Source organism: Pseudorasbora parva, chromosome 22 (assembly GCF_024679245.1).
Source record: "Pseudorasbora parva isolate DD20220531a chromosome 22, ASM2467924v1, whole genome shotgun sequence".
NCBI lineage: Eukaryota > Metazoa > Chordata > Actinopteri > Cypriniformes > Gobionidae > Pseudorasbora > Pseudorasbora parva.
In genome coordinates this window covers 34,833,123-34,855,220 of record NC_090193.1, presented here as the reverse complement: position 1 = coordinate 34,855,220, position 22,098 = coordinate 34,833,123, and the positions used below count along the sequence as shown (strand labels likewise).

General features: G+C 37.7%; 1 protein-coding gene across 3 annotated transcripts in view; it reads right to left on the bottom strand.

Annotated features, from left to right (window-relative positions):
• The window catches only part of LOC137058401 (transcription factor SOX-13-like), a 35,085-nt gene that overhangs the window by 10,717 nt on the left and 2,270 nt on the right, over positions 1 to 22,098 (bottom strand). The window contains exons 1-7 of one of the 3 annotated variants that reach the window (XM_067431654.1): positions 20,482 to 20,613; positions 3,141 to 3,348; positions 2,894 to 2,996; positions 1,666 to 1,752; positions 1,319 to 1,491; positions 1,144 to 1,212; positions 623 to 737 (exon numbers count right to left, since the gene is read on the bottom strand). In XM_067431654.1, coding sequence (XP_067287755.1) covers positions 623 to 737; positions 1,144 to 1,212; positions 1,319 to 1,491; positions 1,666 to 1,752; positions 2,894 to 2,996; positions 3,141 to 3,347 — 754 coding nt within the window. In that variant the 5' untranslated portion in view covers position 3,348; positions 20,482 to 20,613. Of the gene's footprint in view, positions 1 to 622; positions 738 to 1,143; positions 1,213 to 1,318; positions 1,492 to 1,665; positions 1,753 to 2,893; positions 2,997 to 3,140; positions 3,349 to 20,481; positions 20,614 to 22,098 lie in introns of those variants that run through there. The other 2 variants (XM_067431653.1, XM_067431655.1) reach the window with 2 other exon arrangements.

Below are 22,098 nucleotides of genomic sequence, written 5' to 3'. Positions count from 1 at the left end.
GCCGTACTTCAGTGTATGTGCAATGAAATCACTCGGGCAGACCCTTCAAGAGTCTTTATTAAGTTATGTTTAAGTGGACCAAAGACATGAGCAAAACCATCAATTAATGCAATAACTACTTATATTACAGAACAGACCTTCAGAGGAACAAGCATGAAGAAAAAGTTATTTTGCAGTTGATATCTTTCATAGAATAGCACATTAAAGCTTCTTTGCACTACGCTACATATTAACTGATACTACAAAACACAGCTGATAAGCTTGAGCTGAAGGCACAAGAGCAAACAAGTTTTTCAAATAACCAGCAAAGGAAAAATATTTGAAGTCAATTATTTAGAGATTTTTGACATGCGATTTGATCCATTTGAAGATAACAGATGGCCAAATCCTGTGTCCTAACAGACTCTTATTGTAAAACCTAACAGTTGCCCAATATGCAAATAGGAAGGTCTTCTATGCATGTGCAAAAAAATGTGGGTGGGTCCTCCCCCAGAAAAAATGTACTGTGATAGAGGCAATTTACATCAAGTTCAAATAGATCGGAAAGGCATTTATTTTCAGTCCATTGGCCGATGGGAGGGGAGTTGGGGAAGTTTTCTCCGGGGGTTTGGTGAGGCCTTACCTGGTTTGCAGGGAATGGGCTGGAGAGGTAACCCCATCTGGGCCTCAGAGGTGACTTGCATTGGCTGGGCGTTGTGGTGAAAGGCGGGGATCATAACATACGGCATGTTTACCTGCTGGGTCAAAGGTCAAAGAGAACGCCTTAAGTTTAATTTACTCACTGTCATGTCAACTTACATCAATTTATTTCTACCTTAAAGTCACTATCAAATCAAATTTGATAATTCTATTGTTTTACAGAATGTTACGGTGTTTATTGTAAATGATTTATCCGTCTGCGAAATAATGAAAGCTCAGCGAAACAAGGCGTCATCAAGCTACGCCTTTGTTTTGAATAAGCCACCTCTAGAGGCGAAAAATTACATATTGTGGCTTTAAGACATGAAAGGAGATATTAGACAGATTGCCAGAGGTGCTTTTACATTTTAGATGAAGTATTCCTTTAAGATCATAAGATGCTCCCCAGTCTCTAATAGTTGATTCAGTGAAGTAAACTGCAAGGTTTTGAATCATCAACCTCACCTGAATTTGCTGCTGCAGTAAATTGATTTTATGTTGCTGCTGTATCAGCTGCTGCTGCTGTTTGGCAATCTAAAACAGAGATTCAGCATTCAGAAACCAAACTAAATCGAACAGTGTATTGCTTTTTTTGCAGCTCCTCGTCAAATGTTCCATCTTTTTCATTGTGTCTCCACACCTGTTCTTGCTGCTGCCTTGCCAGTTCCATCTGTTGCTGCTGTTTCTCCAGCAGTAGAGCGGCCATATTCCTCTGCTCAGAATGAGCTCCTAACAGCTGCTCTCGCAGACCAGAGAGCTGGTTTATCATCAACAACAACTGAAGCTCCTTCTCTGCCAGGCTCTCTGGGGTTCCTGTAAACACATACGCACACGCTGGTGGTCAGGCAGAAGGTGTCAGTGAAAAACAAATGTGAGATGAAATAATCACAATGGAAACACACAAAAAATACTATATGGTTGCTCCACTAAATGATTTGCATGACAGAGTGTATGTACTGTCTCTGCAGTACAAACAGATGAATTCACCTTTTAGGTTGACACTACCCTGAAGACTCTTCCCAAAGAACTTTTCTTTCCAGTCCGCATTTAGAAGCTTTTCGATTGTGGGCATCACTAAAAAATAAAATGATATAAAAAAACAATTAAATAAAATAACTTTTAAATATTTAAAATAAAACCATGGACAAAAGATCTCTAATACTATAATACAATATATCACATATTTTATATATATATATATATATATATATATATATATATATATATATATATATATATATATATATATATATATATATATATATATATATATATATATATATATATATATTTATATATATTATATAACATATTATACTGTACATAATATAATGGAGCATAATTATTGAAGCAAAGAGTGACACAATAGAGAAGAAAACACTTTATTTAGAAGACAAGAGATGATGACTTAAAAAAAAAGAAGAGTTTAAAATCCCAGTAATAACAAAAGAAAAATAGGAAATTAAACCATTCTAGGGAATGGGTGGAAACAAAAGGATGAGGAAACACTTGAGGACTCTTTAATAACCATTAAGCATTTCGCAGGGGCTGTGAAATATATCATAGAAATGAAACTGGAGAGCTTCATAGAGCTTGAAACAAAAGAGGAATTTGGATCATCTCATTATAGACAGCATTAACAGCAATCGGCTCCCAGTTGCTGACACGTTTACGCCTGGTATTAAGATGTGTTTTGGTCGATCAGATCACAAGTGGACGACACTAAATACTGATGAGAAGGGGGTCTACATTTTTTTTTTTAGCTTTCGATCACTTCCAGAGGTGGACAAAAGAGATTAATTAAAATATTAGGTGTAAACGGGTATGTGTCTGCCTCATCTACTAGTGATCGGATCGACCAAAACGCATCCTAATACTAGATGTAAACAGGACTGTAGATGGACAAACCACTTAAATCAGAATTAAAGCTCAACAATCATCTTTCGCTCTAGAACATGGGAGGTCAACGTTGATCCTGGAGGGCCAGTGTCCTTGAGTTCAGCTCCAACTCGAATCAAACACATCTGAAGCTAATCAAGGTCTTCAAGATTTTTAAAGTTACAGACAAGAGAGTGGCCCTCCAGGATCAACGTTCCTCACCCCTGCTCTAGAACAACAGCCTCGAAACATTGGAACACAATGAACGCCATGGACCAAGTGCAAATAGGCTAATTAGCCGTTCATGAAGACCTTATTTTTGTACCATTGCCCTTACCCTCACTGGCATTAGGTTTGCTGTCAGTCTTATCGTAGGCTCTGCCTCCATCTTGACTTGCAGGTGTGTGTGATCGTAGCGCTTCTTTACCTGGAGAACTCTCCTGAAGAACATAGTTAATGATGAAGTTAATCCTCACTACAGAAACCTCATATCTTATCATTTACACATATGAGAAAAGAGTCAAAGACCTTGTCTTGATATCAATGATAAAAAAAATGAATCATCATAAAACTCCAGGTCATACCAAGGAAGATTGTGCGTTAGGTGGCGCCGACTTCTCAGAGTCGTCTCTGTCCGAGGGCAGCCGAACTGACCAATCACAGATCGGAGAGGATTCCCGATTGACAACTCTGCCTCCCAATTCGTCGTCTTCAAGCTTGATACCAACACCCACCATGGTCACATTGCTCTTGGCATGGGGATGCAGAGCAGGTGGACTGGGCTCACACATTCTGCAAAAGAAAAAAAATACTCTTTATGAGAGCCTTTTAATCAAAAGAAAGAAAAAGTTTGCTTTGCTCCGCCTATAAAAACGACTTTGTTTTTCAGCTGATGTCATCAACTCCTCCCATCCAACTCTCTGTCAGAGAGTCACTTTGGAGCATCCGATCAACTCCTTATGGATTAAATCTAGTCATGTTTCCCTGACTAAATATTCTGTTCACATGCAAGCACGTCACGTTACAGAAGCAAAAGCAGTTTCTACACAATCGCATGTTGAATTCACATATCAGCAAGAGTTCGGAAACCATGTCAGACTGCATTGCTAACAAGGCTATTCCGGTTTTGTACAGCTACTGTCTGGGAAGAACAGAGCCCATGGGGGGAAAAAAAGAAAAACAGCTGACTGCTTTGCATAAGGAACAGAAGGGTTTTTGTGGAGCCCAGACACAGGCCGCCCCATTCAAACTATTTCACCGAAGCCACTTCTTCGTGGTCTCCTCCAGGGCCCAGGAGCCACTCTGTATCAGGAGAGGACATTTGTGAGTGTTTGTGTTGCGTGTGCCCGTCCGAGTTGTTCAAATCTATCAACATACTGTCAGAAAACAGATGCCAGACTCTAGTGTGCCCATCAAGTATCTGGCCGTCTCAAGTAGCACACCAAACCCTTCTGCAATGAAGGACAAGAGGAGGAGAGAGACGGAGAGAGTGAAGGAAAGAAAGAGAAGGCAATTTCAAAATTAGCTGAGGTCTATAAACACCTCTCCTCCACCTCCTCCTTCGCTCTGCACGACAAAAGAAACACAAGACAACTCAAAGAAAACAAACACAAGGGAAAATGCATCTCTCCCTTTTTCACTCTCTAGCTCTCTGTGTGTATATATATATATAATGCCCATTGTTACAGAGAAAGAACAAAGGAAGTTTAAACAATGGGCATGACATGGACAAAAGCAATTGGCTGCAGGAAACACAGCAGGGTAACAATACAAACGGAATGTGCCGCTGGTCCGTGGCAGAGAAAAAAAAAAGTGGAAGAGTCACTGGGCCGATTCCAGTTCCTCCTGTATTTTTTCATCCACTCAACACAAACACAAAAGCAGCTTGTACGTTTACATTAAGGCACAAGAGAAAGGTTGAATGCTTAGCTCTAGCGTTTTCTTTAAAGCTGAGCAACTTGGTTGAATTGTTTGAAGAAAATAATTCAATGGACCAATCTGCTCTTTTGAAGTAGTGATTTGTCAATGTACCATGGAGGAAATTGGCCAAGCCTTGGTAGGTTTAGGTAAAAGGGCGTAGTTTTCTGTTCGTGTATTTGCCTGACCCCTAAGCAAACAAAAGTACAGGAATGGGATTTGGCTGTGAGGAGGTACAACAAAACTGAAAAAGGAGATGAAACACTCAGCGCAGGTCGATCTCTTGCTACGAATCACTCTCAGTTGTGAACCGCAAACTTGATACGGTCATCCCAAATCAGATTTAGATACCAAGGACAAGACCCCCTCCTTTCCCTGGGAACCAAGTGCACTCAAGAAAGATCCTTGTAAAATAACCCCTCCACCATTGGTGCATTATAAATAAACCCTTGCAAGAAGTCTCCACTATTAAAGTTCCTATTGTGACAAGGCTAAAATTATTCCTGTTCCCCCCAGTTGAGAAGCGCTGATCCACAAACCAGGTGCAGGAAGTGTGAATTTGTCAGCTCCTTCCAAATGCACTTGTAGTTCTAGAGATATTTCAGCTATTTGCTTGAAGGGATTTGACTGTCAAAAAACGGCACAGCCTCAAGCTCTAAACAGACCCGTGAAGATTAATGCTAAAGCGAAGCTTCTCCGCACTCGTCACGCACAGTGTTAAAGAATGTTGCGTCGTAAAAAAAACAGTTGGATGGGTAAATCCTTAACAAGCAAAGCTGAGAATTCCCACAAAATGACACGATGTCCTTGTAGCACATTTGTGTGTAGCATATTAGGTGTGGGAATCTTTTGGTACCTCACAATTCAATTAAAGAATTGATTTCTGGTCCGTTTAAAGAATCGATTCCCGATCCAATAAAAAAATTTAAAAAATAAAAAAATAAAATAAAAACGCTTCAAAATTCAATAAAAGGAAGAAAAAAAATGATTCCCCATCTGATTAAAGAATCTATAGCAATCCGATAATTTATATTATATTATATATATATAATTACTTACTTACTTTAATATTATATATTAAAGTAAGTAACCTGGTTGCCTTAAAATTGTGAGTTTATTGAAATTAAAAATTTGAGTTGATACAATGAAGGAAATTTGTTTAATAAATAGAAACTCAAAATATTATTGTATCTGAATCACATACAAAATTTGATACATCCTGAAAATAGCACTATTTGTTTCACTGCGTCATCAGAAATAAAACACACACAATTACCCAATATGCTTATAAAATCTTTGAATAATATTATAATAACGGTTGTCGAATCTCAAACAAATTTAATTGTATTAACTCAAAATTTTAATTTCAATGAACTCAAAATTAAGGCAACCAGGTAACTTTTTTTCTAAATATTTTTTTTATAGTATTTTTTTTCGATATATTTTTTCGACCTTTTTTTAAATCGAATCAGGAATTTTTTTGATAATCATACTCTAACATCTGATCTAATTTAGTCCTGCAAAGTTAAAGAACACTTTAGAAAATTTGAGAATCCACGCGAATCAGATAAAGTAAAGGATAGAATTGCGATTCATATACGAATCGATTTTCCCCTACCCCAAGTCAATATGAAACTTAATGAACTTTTTAATATTTGTGGAATCAATTTATCAATTTGAAGTTTAGAGTAAATGGGTGGGGGGATTAACTGCAATATCGCATAATTGTGGCTTTCTTATTTTTCTCTCAAAAACAGGCTACCATAAATATTTAATTAGTTTTAAAAAAAGAAAAAGGAAAGAAAAAAAATACAAAAGGACAGTACTGACAGCATTGTTCTTAATCCCCTTTAATCATGGGAAACCATAAACGTGTCATAACTTGGTAATTGCGATAAGAAATATAAATGACAAGCTCTTATGTCAGCACATGCAAAACAAGGCAGGAAGACTCAGCAGTATGATTGATGGTAACTGCCAGTCTGTCTTACAAGAGAATTCGCCTCTTAGTTTGTCCTTACCTGTTGTTCGTATGTGGAAGCATAAGACGCATTTCCAAAGAGCTCTGACAGACCTTTGTGGTCTAAGATAATATCAGCCCTCCAGGTTCTTTGCTTTTGTGCTAAAACACCTCTGAAATGAAATACTTCCCACGGTCAGGGGTGCTCGAGACAAAAGCTTAAGTTGCCTTACAAGTTGTAACATGCAGCGGCCTCACACAGTCCCGCACTCCTCTGATGCAAATACGAGCTTCCTTTGTTGTTTCTAACTCTCCCTTCCCTCATGACGGTATTGAAGTGGTTAATTTCCGCATTATAACAAGTCAAGCTTCTAAACATTGTCAAAAAGCACAAATAAAACTGTCAGGAGTGCCAAAAACAAGCCTGTGCGCGCAAAGACGTTATTTTCCAGACATCTAAGCGATCATTAAAGGAACAGAAGACCCGTAGTGACAACACCAGTTTGAACTTGAAGTCTCTTTTTTCCAAATGAAAGGTTTTTAAACACAGTAAATCGCTGCACTCGCCTATTAGGCATGTAACAATTAAACCCGTTCTAACTTTACAAACACCTGTTGTAAGGCAGCACTTGACACAATGTGAGAATGCAGAAGACTGCACTGGATGATGGTAGGTTTCTCCTAAGACAAGACAGGTGAGCACTTTTGGGTCTTCAGCTAAAAGCAGAAGTGTTTGCAAGCTTTGAGCCCGTCAGCATGCGATGCAAAGTCCAATCAGCTGTTGAAATCCAGCAACAGGAGCTTCCAAACCCACCTGCCAGTAACTGTACTCTTAACAAAGATACAAAGCCTTGACCTATACGCAGACGGTCTACCAACCTCAAGAGCATGCAGTCAGTTTGCATCATCTTCGGGTCGTCTCTTAGAAATCGTTTCACTTGCCAGTGTGGAAGCCTGGAGAAGCAACTCATGTTGTAATGTGGAAGACGGTGGACGCCTCTCTAATAAAACTCCCCAGTGACCACCACCCAGGAATTGAGAGGAGAGTTGGCGTCTCTCGATGCCGGATGCTCAAAACTGCGGTCATGAAATTATGCCCTATAGCGAAGGCAAACAGTAGCATTTGCATGACGTTTGCCTCTGTTATAACTTTCCACTGAGTACTTTACACAGATAGGGATTTGATAACATTGTAAAAGTGAAATTGGAGAAATGTATCCAAGAATAAACATGACACAAACCAAAATCAGACAGATATAAAAAGAACATTTTTGTTTGAGTTTTCACTTGATTCCTGGTCGTACAAAAAAAGAAAACACAAAAAAAGAACCCAAACCAAAAAAGATACATATCTACTAGCATACGTATATTTTAGAAGACTAAATATAGACACGGGGGGAATTCCATATCAAAAAAAATGTGTTGATCTAACAATGTTTTCATTTGGATGAACAAAAGACAAACGAAAGAGTAAAAACATTGCATGACAGGCAAAACATTTTCTACAAAAGAACAATGATATCAGTTAATTGTTCTTAAAAATAAAATAACAAACCTTTCACACCAGTACTTTTAGGGTGTGTTATGTAATGCCTGCAACAATGTACACGCTTTACAAACTCAAAAAGAAACGCCTTAAAACGAATCATGCTGTAATTATACTAACGAATACATTCGTTTGCCATTCATATTCCCCCGGTTTAACAAGCAAGGCTTGAGTTTAGTCCCAGACTAAAATGCATGTTTGAGCCTGAGAATGTTTTTTTGGAAGAAGAAAAAAAAAACACATTACTGAGGCAAAACACTGGCACTAAGGCACGTTTGAGGCCCGATCCTGGCTTAACCTGTGTGCGAAACCAGGCCATCATAATACAACTTCTACGATGCCACTTAGTTCACAAACAAACAAACAAATGTGAACGCATCGTTGCATTTTCCAGGAAATAACATGAAAACGGTAAAGCGTACCACAAGCGTGTCCAGAAAACAAAAACAACTATGTAATAAACTAGTGGCAAGCTTGTAGTCAAAACCACTTGCCCATGTCATTAAATACGGACACGAACATGAAAGACATGCAAATGTATTTTTTTCATTAATTTTGAGGAGTGAGTTTTGCGAAGTAACAGCTCTTTTTTGATGGTCTTTCCTCTTCCGTGCAGGGGACAGTCCCTGACAGTCCCCGCCTAAACTCGCCGGTCTTGATGTTTTGAATGCAGGAAGGGAAAAAAAAACAATGCAAATCAACTGGGTCCACACATGGAGGTTAGGGAGAAACAAGGACACAGATTCACAACCAAAAGATGCATTATACACTAGCTGTCGAGACGTCACACTGTACATTGTTTCCGGGTATCTGTCTGCATCTCAACAGTCATGAGCACTGTTCATTTATAGCACAACTTTAAGCTAAGCTTTTAAAGACTTACTCCAGTCTCTGGACCCACAGTGTCCTGGAAAAAATATATTTGTACAATAAAAAAAAAAAAGATGAATGACTGTCTGGCCAACAGAGATCTCGATAAGGAGATAAAGCTTATTTTTCAATAGTAATGCACACTGTGAGTGTATATTAGCACCGGTTGTTGTATTGCAGTTGTTTGCATTTGGAGCCGGAAACTGTGATGTCAGACGCCAGATTGTTGTGACTCATACACACATTTGATTTGAATATTGTATGATTTAAAGATATTGCTAAAGCTATTAAACTTTCTATTAATCTTTATGCACATTAGGAGCCAAAAAGAGAAAGAGTAGGATTTTCAATTACTAGTGATTCTTCAATGACATACATTAAGTCCAACACTGTAAAAAAAAAAAAAAAAAAAAAAAAAAAAAAAAAAAAAGTGTTGTTTTTTTGTTGGTTTAACTTAAAAAAGTAAGTAAGGTTGCCTTAAAATGTTGTGTTCATTGAACTAAAAAAATTGAGTTAATACAATGAAGGAAATTTGTTTAATAAATAGAAACTCTAAATATTTTTGTATCTGAACCACATAAAAAAATGTATAAATCAGGAAAATAGCACTATTTGGCATGTTTCACTGTGTCATCAGAAATAAAACACACACAATTACCCAATATGCTTACAAAATCTTTTAATAATATTTTAATAAAGGTTGTAGAATCTCAAAAAAATGTTCATTGTATTAACTCAAAATTTTAATTTCAATGAACTCAATTTTAAGGCAACAAGGTAACTTTTTTTTCTAAATAATTGTTTACAGTGCAGGGGGTTCTTTTTATGTTTAAAATAATTTTTCATAATTATTTATTTTTTTCAAAAACCAATAGCAAATTATAGTTATATTCATCAAGTGATAAAACCTAGCTACTGGACATGATGAACATGACTTAAAACTAGCTAAGAAGTTTGACCAAAAGTTAGTGTACTTAAAAGTGAATAAAATATTCACTTCAAAGAAAATTAGCATTTGGCAATTTTATATAATTATGCAAATTGTGTGTTTTCATGATGTTGTTTTTAGGTGTGTATGTGTTTTTATGATTATAATATTATATTTGTTATATTTAGCGTGTGCGAAGAGGAAGAGGACAGTACAAGAGCTTTTTTGTGCAAAACTCACTCAACAAAATTAATAAAAATACATTTGCATGTCTTTCAAGTTCGAGTCTGTAATCAATGTCGTGGGCAAGTGGTTTTGACTACTATCTTGCCACTAGTTTTTAACCATCAATACATCAAAAATATTTTGTTCTTTAGACACGCTTGTGCACATTACCATGTTATTTCCTGGAAGATGTTTACATGTTGTAATTGTTTACATGTGTTTGTTTGTGAACTAAGTGGCATGCATTAAATGAATACATTTAAAATAAATGTAAAGCCGTTTAAAAAAAATACCTTCACTGTCAGTCATTTTCATCACAGAATACTTTTAAACACAATGTACATCATTTGAGATGGAAACAGTGCTATATAGTAACTGATTATGTAAAGCAGATTACAAAAAAATGAAGTTCTTGTAATTAGATTACATTACATTTTAAAATACTCGTAATCAGTACAAAGAGTAAAGCCTACTGCTAATAAACATTCAGAAGATCTTCCATCACGAAAGCCAGTATCGGAAACCCAAACTACATGTTGTTGTTAAAGAATGGAATTTATTTTCTGATTTGTATTTTTATAGCAATATTTTACAAAATTATACTATTCAAATCAATGAGATAAACAAGTTAGGTCAAAAGTAACAAAAAGTAGTCAGATTACATTTTGTCATGTAATTTGGAATCAGTAACCAACTACAATTTGTAAGTAATCTAGAGTAGAAATGACATAAAAGGTTCATAACTTTGCATTTGATGCATGTAAATCAACTGGCATTGTTGACAGATACGGGGAAAATGTGCTTATTTTCTGTAAAAGCTTATCTTAAAAAACAGATTTCCCATAAATCATCACAACACATCAAAACATACATCATCTGCGACTTTCTCCAGTTGACTTTCAACAAAAGCAGCTCTAAAGATCAGAATTTTGGGCTCATGTTCTTTTGAGACCTTCTAAATAAGACGTATAAATGGGATGATGGTACGACCACGCTCTGGACACAAAAGAGAGGGAGAGGAGAAAGAAAGGAGAGTGGGTCGCCGCCGTTTTTTCCTCCTTGTGCTTTTGAGACGCGCAGGTTAAAAAGCAGCCTCTTTCATTGTGCCTCTCTGGGCCTAAAACAGTCCGGTTATTGTGGCGCCAAGTGAAAGGCTAGTGTGGCATTTATCTGAGAGACAAGAGGAGGGGGCAATGAAAGGAGGCCGAGCACAAAACACACTTGGAATAAAGAAATATAACAAGAGAAAGGGAATAAAAGATGTTAGTGAAGGGCCCCCTTTGCGAAAAAAGCTGCACAAAAAACCTTCCGCCACCCCCTTCAGGCAAAGAAAGACAAAGGCAAAAGACATTAAAATGTGCCGTTTTCTAAGCCTGGCACACTTTTATGTCCAATCTTGATTCAAATGGACCATTTTCATTTTGTTTTATATAAGTATACGTGTGTGTGTCCGTGCAGCGATGCATTAGGCATTGTTATCCAAAGGTACATAACGTCACCAGCTCCAGAAGGCTCTGGGTCTTGCTGGCTCGTCCTTGAATGTCTACGGGTCTTTGAAAGGAGTTAGGGGTCTTTTGAGAAAAGACGGTGCATCTGTGGGGTTGTCATGGCGACCAGATCAGGCCGTTTTGTGCTACAAGGAACACAACAGGTAATTCTAAGCAACCGCAGGTCACAGACTCAAGGCCAAAGTGAAGATCTTTTGGGAAGCAGCGGGTTCTGAGGATAAACTCGAGTGTTTAAAACCTACTTAAAAACCACAACCAGAATGATTTAGGACATTCCACTGCCCCAGAACAACATCTTAAAAGGACAGCTCATGCATAATCTACTCAACCTCATGTCATTTTAAACCACTGGAATACAAAAGGAGATATTTTGCACAATGTTCAAGCTGTCAAGGTCCAAAAATAGCACCAAAAAAACAACAATATAAAAATTATGATGTATGTGCTATGTTCGAAATCTTTGTGTAATCTTTTGATTTGTAAATATATAATACAATTATTAGAGCAAGCACTTGTTCTTACAGGCAATTTCTGAGTGAAAATTGCTAACTTGTTATTTGTTAAAAAAATATATATTTTCCTCTGTCTCGCGATCACATCTAGCTACTTATAGGGTTACTTCACCGAAAAATGAAAATGATCACATCATTTACTCACCCTCAAGCAATCCTAGACTTTCTTCATTCAGCCGAACACACTCAAAAATTAAATTAAATAATATTTTGGCGCTTCCCAGCTTTGTAATGGCATTGAATAGTTACCGAGCTCCAAAAAGCGCATGCGTCCCTCATAAAAGTAAGACTCCAGTAGGTTAATAAATGGCTTCTGAAGCGATGAAGTGATGGCCGGATGTGCATCCACGAGTTAGTCGAGTCAAAGACTATAGATACAGTGCCTTGCGAAAGTATTCGGCCCTCTTGAACTTTGCGACCATTTTACACATTTCAGGCTTCAAACATAATGATATGAAACTGTAATTTTTTTGTGAAGAATCAACAACAAGTGGTACATAATCATGAAGTGGAACGAAATTTATTAGATTTCTCAAACTTTTTTAACAAATCAAAAACTGAAAAATTGAGCGTGCAAAATTATTCGGCCCCCTTAAGTTAATACTTTGTAGCGCCACCTTTTGCTGCGATTACAGCTGTAAGACTCTTGGGGTATGTCTCTATCGGTTTTGCACATTGAGAGACTGACATTTTTGCCCATTCCTCCTTGCAGAACTGCTCGAACTCAGTGAGGTTGGATGGAGAGCGTTTGTGAACAGCAGATTTCAGTTCTTTCCACAGATTCTCAATTGGATTCAGGTCTGGACTCTGACTTGGCCATTCTAACACCTGGATATGTTTTTTTTTTTTTTAACCATTCCATTGTAGATTTTGCTTTATGTTTTGGATCATTGTCTTGTTGGAAGACAAATCTCCGTCCCAGTCTCAGGTATTTTGAAGACTCCAGGTTTTTTTCCAGAATGGTCCTGTATTTGGCTCCATCCATCTTCCCATCAATTTTAACCATCTTCCCTGTCCCTGCTGAAGAAAAGCAGGCCCAAACCATGATGCTGCCACCACCATGTTTGACAGTGGGGATGGTGTGTTCAGGGTGATGAGCTGTGTTGCTTGACAAACATAAGGTTTGTATTGTTGCCAAAAAGTTCAATTTTGGTTTCATCTGACCAGAGCAACTTCTTCCACATGTTTGGTGTGTCTCCCAGGTGGCTTGTGGCAAACTTTAAACAACATTTTTTTTCTTCTTGCCACACTTCCATAAAGGCCAGATTTGTGCAGTATACGACTGATTGTTGTCCTATGGCCAGAGTCTCCCACCTCAGCTGTAGATCTCTGCAGTTCATCCAGAGTGATCATGGGCCTCTTGGCTGATCTCTGATCAGTCTTCTCCCTGGATGAGCTGAAAGTTTAGAGGGACGGCCAGGTCTTGGTAGATTTGCAGTGGTCTGATACTCCTTCCATTTCAATATTATCGCTTGCACAGTGCTCCTTGGGATGTTTAAAGTTTGGGAAATCTTTTTGTATCCAAATCCAGCTTTAAACTTCTCCACAACAGTATCTCGGACCTGCCTGGTGTGTTCCTTTTTCTTCACAATGCTCTCTGCACTTTAAACAAACCTCTGAGACTATCAGTGCAGGTGGATTTATACAGAGACTTGATTACACACAGGTGGATTCTATTTATCATCATTAGTCATTTAGATCAACATTGGATCATTAAGAGATCCTCACTGAACTTCTGGAGAGAGTTTACTGCACTGAAAGTAAAGGGGCCGAATAGTTTTGCACGCCCAATTTTTCAGTTTTTGATTTGTTAAAAAAAGTTTGAAATATCCAATAAATTTCGTTCCACTTCATGATTATGTACCACTTGTTGTTGATTCGTCACAAAAAAAATTAGAGTTTCACATCATTATGTTTGAAGCCTGAAATGTGGCAAAAAAGGTCGCAAAGTTCAAGAGGGCCGAATACTTTCGCAAGGCACTGTATAGAAAGACGGTTCATTACTATTGCTTGTGAATGGGCATGACTACAACGCGTAATATGTCAGAATAGTCCCACCTCCTAAAGTAAAAGAGCCAATCACTGATTGGTAAAATCATTGCGTCACTGCAGCTGCCGTTAGAAGCTCCGGTTCCCATACAAACCCCAGACTCATTTAGGACTGCACATACGCATTGCCACATCTAGTCTGAACAGTATTTGAGCATAAGAAACAACATTTATGGGACTGTTCATGTTACATTTTGTTGCTGATTTGAAATATGTTGTTTAATTGCGAGTTCGGCAAGCGGTTTTTGAGATTTCAGGATTCCCCGATTTAAACAGATAGGACTTGATCTTGTATGCCCGGGAATAGCTGCTGTTGCAAATATGGCCGCTGACTGAACAGACTTTCCTTGAAAGGGACTTTGGTCGAGTTCCGGTGGAAAGGTGACCCCTGACCCGATGTAGGATGTAGGTCCTCTTCTCTTATATCAGAATCCTCCAACATTCTTTAAAACTTCTCGTTTTATACTTTCATTTGTGCTCTATCCTCTGTGCTTCCATGTTTGTCAATTCTCACGTAAGCTTACGCAACACCTACGTCATACACCGGTCAGAGGTATCCCGAGATTGTAGTTTAAAAAGCTTTAAATATGGATATTTTTCTTACAAAAACCCATCAATTCACTTCAGAAGGCCTTTATTAACCGACTGGAGTTCCTTACAGAAAAATATGTATACTTCATGTTAACAACAGTACACTTAAATAATGTTCAAGTATATTTTTAAGTATGCTTTATGTAGTAAGTATACTCATATCAATGTACTAGTAGTAAACATGTTAGTGCACTATTTCAATACAATTTTTTTTGTATATAAATCAAGCAGCAACCTCCCCCAGTTTCTCTTGAAGCCAATACGGAAGTTGCTTAAACTGTAATTTCTCAACTGGCCACTAGAGACAGGCTCCAGAAGCCCCATGTCAAAATGGACAACTTAACAGCAGAAAAAAACTTGTTCACAGCCTGGAACAAACTGTGATTTTGATCTATATGGCTAATTTGCTTCTTTTTTTTTTGCAACTGTGAGGGGAAAACATTTTTTTATAACTCATTCGTTTACATTATATAAAGCCTTAAAGTTCAGCATAATTAAGGGCGTGGCCACTTTGAGTGACAGGTGGATAGCCGTTTGTCTGCGGTCTTAGTCATTGCTCAGCTCCGCCCACGTCCCGCCTCTTTGCCCATTTTCTATTACCTGGGCGTGACGCGCGATGATGCGCTGCCAATATGGCAACGGCCAGCTCGTCTCTAATTTACGCTTCAAAACTGCTCTTCAGAATCCTATGGGTGACATCACGGACACTATGTCAATATTTTTTTCCAATCTATGATTTAAATGTATACGTTTGAGTGTAATATTTGTGCACAGCTACATTTCTCATTTTTACTACAAGTATACCAAAGTCCTCTTTGAAGTGTACTCTCAGTAAACTACTAGTTCAGTAGTTTTATACTGCAAGTATAAAACATTATCATACTTATAGTTTACTATTATTTTATGTTATGTTTAGGTATTAATTATTTGTACTTGAAATATACCTTTAACTGTACTTTAACCCTTTTCATTTTTTTTAATTCTAGCTTAATCCTTTTTAATGAACATTTGCATGTGGATAAATTTAATTTAAAAAAGCAACATTTTAAACAAAAAGCCAAGAAGAATTTAAAAAAAAAACGCATTTTAACGATGATCATAACATGGATGAAGTAGATCGAAACCATCAACACCCCCACAGCTTGACTTTCATTAAAGGTCCCGGTCTTCGCGTGTTTTCGAAGCTTTGATTATGTTTACAGTGTGCAATATAACATGAGTTCATGTTTTGCGTGTAAAAAAACACAGTATTTTTCACACAATTTACTTATCTGTACAGCGCTGTTTCCTCTGTCCTAAAAACGGCCTGATGATTTCCTTGTTCTATGAAGTCCCTCCTTCAGAAACACTTAACGAGTTCTGATTGGGCCAGCGCTTCCCGTGTTGTGATTGGACAGCAGCTTAGCGCACTTTGCCCGGAAAGGTCCCGCCTCTTACCATAAAGGGGAGATGCAAGCGCTGAATGCGCGCTCTTCTCCATGTGGGAGAGCAACAAGACCACGCCCCCTATTTTGCGTGTTCTTGTGGGCGGAGGGTTAGTCAAAAAACGGTTCTAGTGACGTCATTCCTGAAGGGAGTGCAGGGGTGTAGTCGGCCGTTCGCTGTAGGCTTTGAAAGGGAACTTCTGTTTAATAAAATATCTCGCTAGGCATTGAACTTTGAGCTTTATAATTTTACAGGTATTATTTATGCTCTAACAGCAACATTACACACTAACTAAAGTTTGAAAGATGGAATCGTGAAGAACAGGACCTTTAATCTTCTTGTTTTTAGTATATAGATATGCAAGTATAGCAAACTAATAAAACTTTTTTCATAGGGATTATTTTTATGATGGATGGATGTGCTTTTTGGAGTTCCAAAAACTTGGTCACCATTCAAAGCCATTACAAAGCTGGGCAGAGCCAGGATACTATTTAATATAACAATTGTCTTTGTCTAAAAGAAGAAAGTCATATAGGATGGCTTGAGGGTGAGTAAACAATGGGATAGCCATCCCTTTAAAATGTTCCTTATACAAATCTATGGTAAACATCAGGGTGAGTAGCCTAAATAACAAAAGAAGGGTTTCTCAAGATTGGAGTTTGTTTCAGTTTTTCTACATCGGAATTTCATGTTTACGTAACGTACGTTACTACAGTTTCTCTTTGTGAAATTTACTAGAAATTTCTCAACGAATATTAAATACATTTTTTCAGCGTAGAACAAATCTAAAACAAGGCAGAATCTCTTTGCCATAGTACCACCTGGCGGTTCATTCAGATGGGGCAGAGAGCAGAGCTCCATCGCTCAACGTGAGGACCCAGACCGGAAAGGAAGACGAAACCTTCACCTCTCAGGACATCCTGAGACCCTCGTGCCTCCCTCCCTCCCTCCCCACCCCACCAGCCACTTCACCGGTGCAGGACAGAGCACGTGGGCTCCGGCTGTCAAAAACAGGATACACACTCACCACACGGCTGAGAAACAACAGCTAATAGAGAAACAAGGGTGGGAGAAGGAGGCATGACGGAGGAAGACCAGAAGGATATGATGGAATTGCAGAAGGATTTGGGATGTTATGAAAGCAAAACCCAGAATTATGCCAATAGATGGGTTCAACTTCCTTGATCAGGGTGAAGATCAAATGTACTTCTGTTCCCTCCCACCCCCAGGGCACATATGCCTGGATGTGTAGGTTCTGTGGTGACACAAAACTTAAAGCTATTTCAAAGAAATATGTTGAAATGCTTTAAAGGGGAAGTGCATATCCTCATGTTGATAAAATATCAAAAGTGAAAAGAACATTTTATCTTTATTTTCTCACCTTTGTGTTGCTTTTTCTGCAGTTTTAGAGCTTGACAGATTGTCTTAATTCTTCAAGAAATTCACCATATGGGTTAGTAATGAAGACAAAATGCATCCCAGCAAGCAATAGCCATCATTTCACCGTCTCGGTTAACTATAGACTTGATATTGTGCGGCTATGAGTAACCAACTTCTGGACAAAATAACCTTGAATTTGGGTACATATCGTTTTTGCCAAAATAACTTGTGAGACATATGATATTCCATCATGTAAATAAAGTCAACGGTTATTAAGGCGCTTGGTTTTATTTCCTTCAATCGTCTAATTGTCTATTCTTGGGCTATGGTTAGACGTCGATTACATTTTTTCTGACAGCCCAAATTTTGCCATGTTTTAGCCTAGACACCAGTGATGTGTTTGGACGGCTATTAGACGTTTTTAAAACTTAAAAATGCTTGCTGGGATGTCCTGCAAGTTCTCAACGTCAAAAAAACTGAATTCACTTGAAATAACAGGCAAGAACGGTTCTGTGACTGGGCCAAGCAAAACCAAACTCCAATCATGAAAGCAAACAACGCAGAGTGAACGGCAGAGCAAATGCAACACGGGAAGGAGCGACTGGAAAAAGTGTCTCTGCTAACAAATGTTGAGTTTGTGTTTTAAAAGCCACATCTGTAAGCAGTATCACACTTTCTGATAACATCTCAGAGATGCTCCTCTAACGTCTTGCACAGAGGCGAGAAATACACACACTCCCACTTACATACACACACACAACCCCCGCACCTATATTTTTGAGCAGTGCAAACTTTAATATAATCATGTTATTTAAGTCAGCGGCGACGTTAAGCACTTTTCTCTAGTGACACACAATATTTCATTGTTTCCTGATATTGCTGTGACGTTCCCTATAGCTGCTCTTCCAAATACAAACTTTCAGGACTTACTGAACCAGTAAAAATGTGATTCAGCTCATTTGTGCAGTGACATAAATTGACAGCTCACCCCCCTCACACACACACGCTTTCACTACATTAAATTGGTTTCTCTGAAAGTAGTATATGATACATTTCTGTGATTCTACGTTAGTGATGAGTCAACTGGAGATCTGAGGAGGAACTAAACATGTTTTTTCTCTTACACAGAAAAGTGCAGGTGTCAGACAACATGATTAAAAATATGTCTAAGAATCTGGCATAATAGTAATTCAATAATTTAAAAAAAAAACATTTGTAAAAACAATAATGGTTTCATCTCTTTCTACTCTTTTAATAAGTTCCTCTGAATTAATCAAAAGATATGATCTAGGAATATTATTTATCTCTCTGTTCCCACAAATTATGCACACGCCGAAAACAACATCAAAAATATAATATAGTATTTTTCATGCATTGTTCACCGAAATGCAAAACGACCTATAATCTGAACTCCTAATATAAAAAAGTCATGAAGAGATAACTGTATTTCGAGCCAATAAAAGGTCTCTCAGATCACACATTACAACAAAAAGGATAATATTTTCGTTTTTGGGTGAACTATCATCATTTACTCCCCCTCGTGTTGTTCCGAACCTGTATGAGTTTCTTTCTTCTGTTAAAACTCTTGAAAGAAACTCATGTTTGGAACAACTTGAGAGTGAGTAAATGATTTTTGGGTGAACTATCCCTTTAACCACCGTGCAAACCTCAAAATAACTTATGTCATTCAAGTTACCGAGTGTAATCTGTGGGCTGTTTGTTTGAGCATGAATTAATGTATAACAATCCTTGATTAATTTGTAAAGAAACAAATCATGAGGCTACAGTAGTTTATTAAAATATCAACCCGCAGGAACATTACGCCGTGTTCTCGAAGTTTAGAGCAGTTCATGCAAATGACTGCAGGATTATTTCCTGGTCACATTCATTACGACTGAAAGCGCCCTTACTGTCTTAGAACGACAGTTTATCAGACACAGAGAGAGAGAGCACAGCCACACATTTGTGTTTTTACACATGGCAAACAAGCAAATTAAGCCCACACAAATCTGTTGACAATATTTGCACTGACGTTATTATTCAGATAAATGTAAATGATTAAGCTGGATAGCATAGTTTATATGCAGTGTGGACTTTTTGTGTTTCTCGTGTATTTAGATTTGAATTAGAAATATTAAAAGCGCTTCTTTAGGAAAAAATATATACAGTTGCATGCGATTTAAAGGAATAACATGAAGTGAAAACTCATGATTTAGTGGTAGGTACTTCGAAATTAGAAATAAAACAAATAGTCATTTTAAATGATGGACTGGATGCATGGGAATCTTTCTATTACCTCAACAACCCGCTTGCTTTTTCTTGTCTCTTTTCAATTTTTATTTAATTCAACCTAATTCTACCCCCAATTTAAACAATTATACTATAAGGGCAATAAATCCACCCTGCAATTTGCCCCTGAAAGCTTTATGCGAAACCTTTTGTTTAAGATCACACCCAAACCAGCACATTCAGTCCAAATCAAAGTCATGTTCAAGCTTGCATCACATGAAAGTTCACCTTTTGTAACTTTTTAATAAACCTCAGAACTTGGGGCCGAACAATCACGCGTGATACATAATTACAAAAGTCCAGGCACAGCATGAGGGATCAAACCTGTTTGGCAGTTACTCAACCCAAAACCATCACATTTACATTGTACAGCTTAATAGATTATATCATATAAAATATATTATATGAGATTACGTTAAGATTAAAATATAATGTAATTAAAATAATATAATAAATATATGAAACATACATACAATTTGATAATAATAGGACTAATAATTTTTAAAAATGTATTGAATCTTGCACAAAATAATGCTGCAGCATAAATGTGCCTCCAAAATTAAATAAATATGCTAATAAAAATATTGTTCTACCATTGTTTATAATACGCAATATAACTAAAAGCACTAAAGAGCAATATTAAAATTAAAATGTGTAAAAGCATGCAAAACTTAAATGCAAAACAACTGAACACAAAGCACACAAAGTTGCATAGCAAGTCTTACCTAAAGTGGACGAGTTCACCGTTATGACAAAAGCCAGAGAGTGATGCTCGTTTTGATGGGCGGCTGTCAGATAGTCAGATTGCTGAAACTTTCTCTGTTCTAATGTTCTAATGGAGGCCTGTCTAATTTCCGTTGTGGGTCTGAGCTCATCTCATGGTAAAGAGAGAGGGTAGGTGGAACCAAAATCGGAGGTTTTTAGGAACATGTAGGCGAAGAATAAAAGTCTAATGGCACTTTCCAGTTGACACCTCTCACGTGCGGAAAGCGATTTTACCATTTCGGACAAGACAACTTGCCATTAGGGATTATTTATAGAAGGTTTTTTACGTTTTCAAGTGCTAAAGATCTACAAAAATGTGTAAAATACCGCAACAAAACATGCACCTTTGTAGAACTTTTGGCATTGCATTGCTTAGAAACAGTGATTGAAACCATTTTGGACAAGATATCGATCTGAACATTAAACTTCAACAGCAGAATAATCAAAGTTTAAATTCTGTTCCTTATACACCACATATGATCCGTCTGACAGCAAACACAAGCGTCTGAACAGAACACAGTCGGTGAGCTGCACTCAAAGCGTGAAGATGATTTGATGGACAGCTGCGATGATCGAACGCATTTATCAGCGCGAGCTTCTTTGGCCTGCTCTGTTTGATTTCATTGATGTTGCGGCGAGCCCAGAAAAAATCCCTTAACAAGCTATTGTTGTCTCCCTCTCATCAAACCCCGGCTCAATAGGACACATGAAACAATGCAGACCCGAACAGAAGAGGTCAAAGTTTGACTAACAGAAAGAATAGACTTTTGTTGATTCGCCTGTCCTAGCTAAACTCTCTCTACCCTATGGGAAATCGTGCCACAAGGTTGTCCGTCCATCACTAATGCAAAGCATTCAGCAAGAGTCCTCAGGACAACTTTTCAAACTTTTCCTGTACTTATACTTCACAGTTCAGTCTGCACCGCGTGACTGACTTTATTCGTCTCAACGCTGACAAACGTGGTAACGGCAGAGGTTAGGTTTAATGGAATCATCCAGCTGAAAATATGTGAGATGACAACAAATACAATGGTGAATTAAGTCAGCCTTGATATAGAAATTAATGACCGACCAGTATAATGGCCAGGCCAATTAATTGGACAATATGCGGCCACTAATATCTAACAACATTAATTTGGACAATTAACAGAATTGCGAACAGAAATTGGAAAATCCCAATAGCTTGGTCAATTGATAAACTTCATTTAGTGAACCGCAATTAAATATTGTTTAAAATAAGTGTTTGATTTCTTTCGAAAATTTGTGTTACAATAACACCCATACTTCGATCTAGGTATCGATCGCTGGAAAACCCCTATCAGTGATCACTAAAAGGGCTCGGATAGCGATGCATTTTCTGAATGTTTGCCATCTAAAGTGCTTCAATTTAACTTTCAGTCTTGACTGTGAGATAAGAGTTTGTATAAATCAGCTTGTGAAGTGATCTGGGCTCAAGACTTTGCAGAGACCGGATGTATAGAACAGCTGACATCTAAACAGAACCACCACTGGTTTCCTGACCTCTCAAACGGAGCACAAATATACAAAGAGACGGATAAGAATGGAGGTGAAACAGA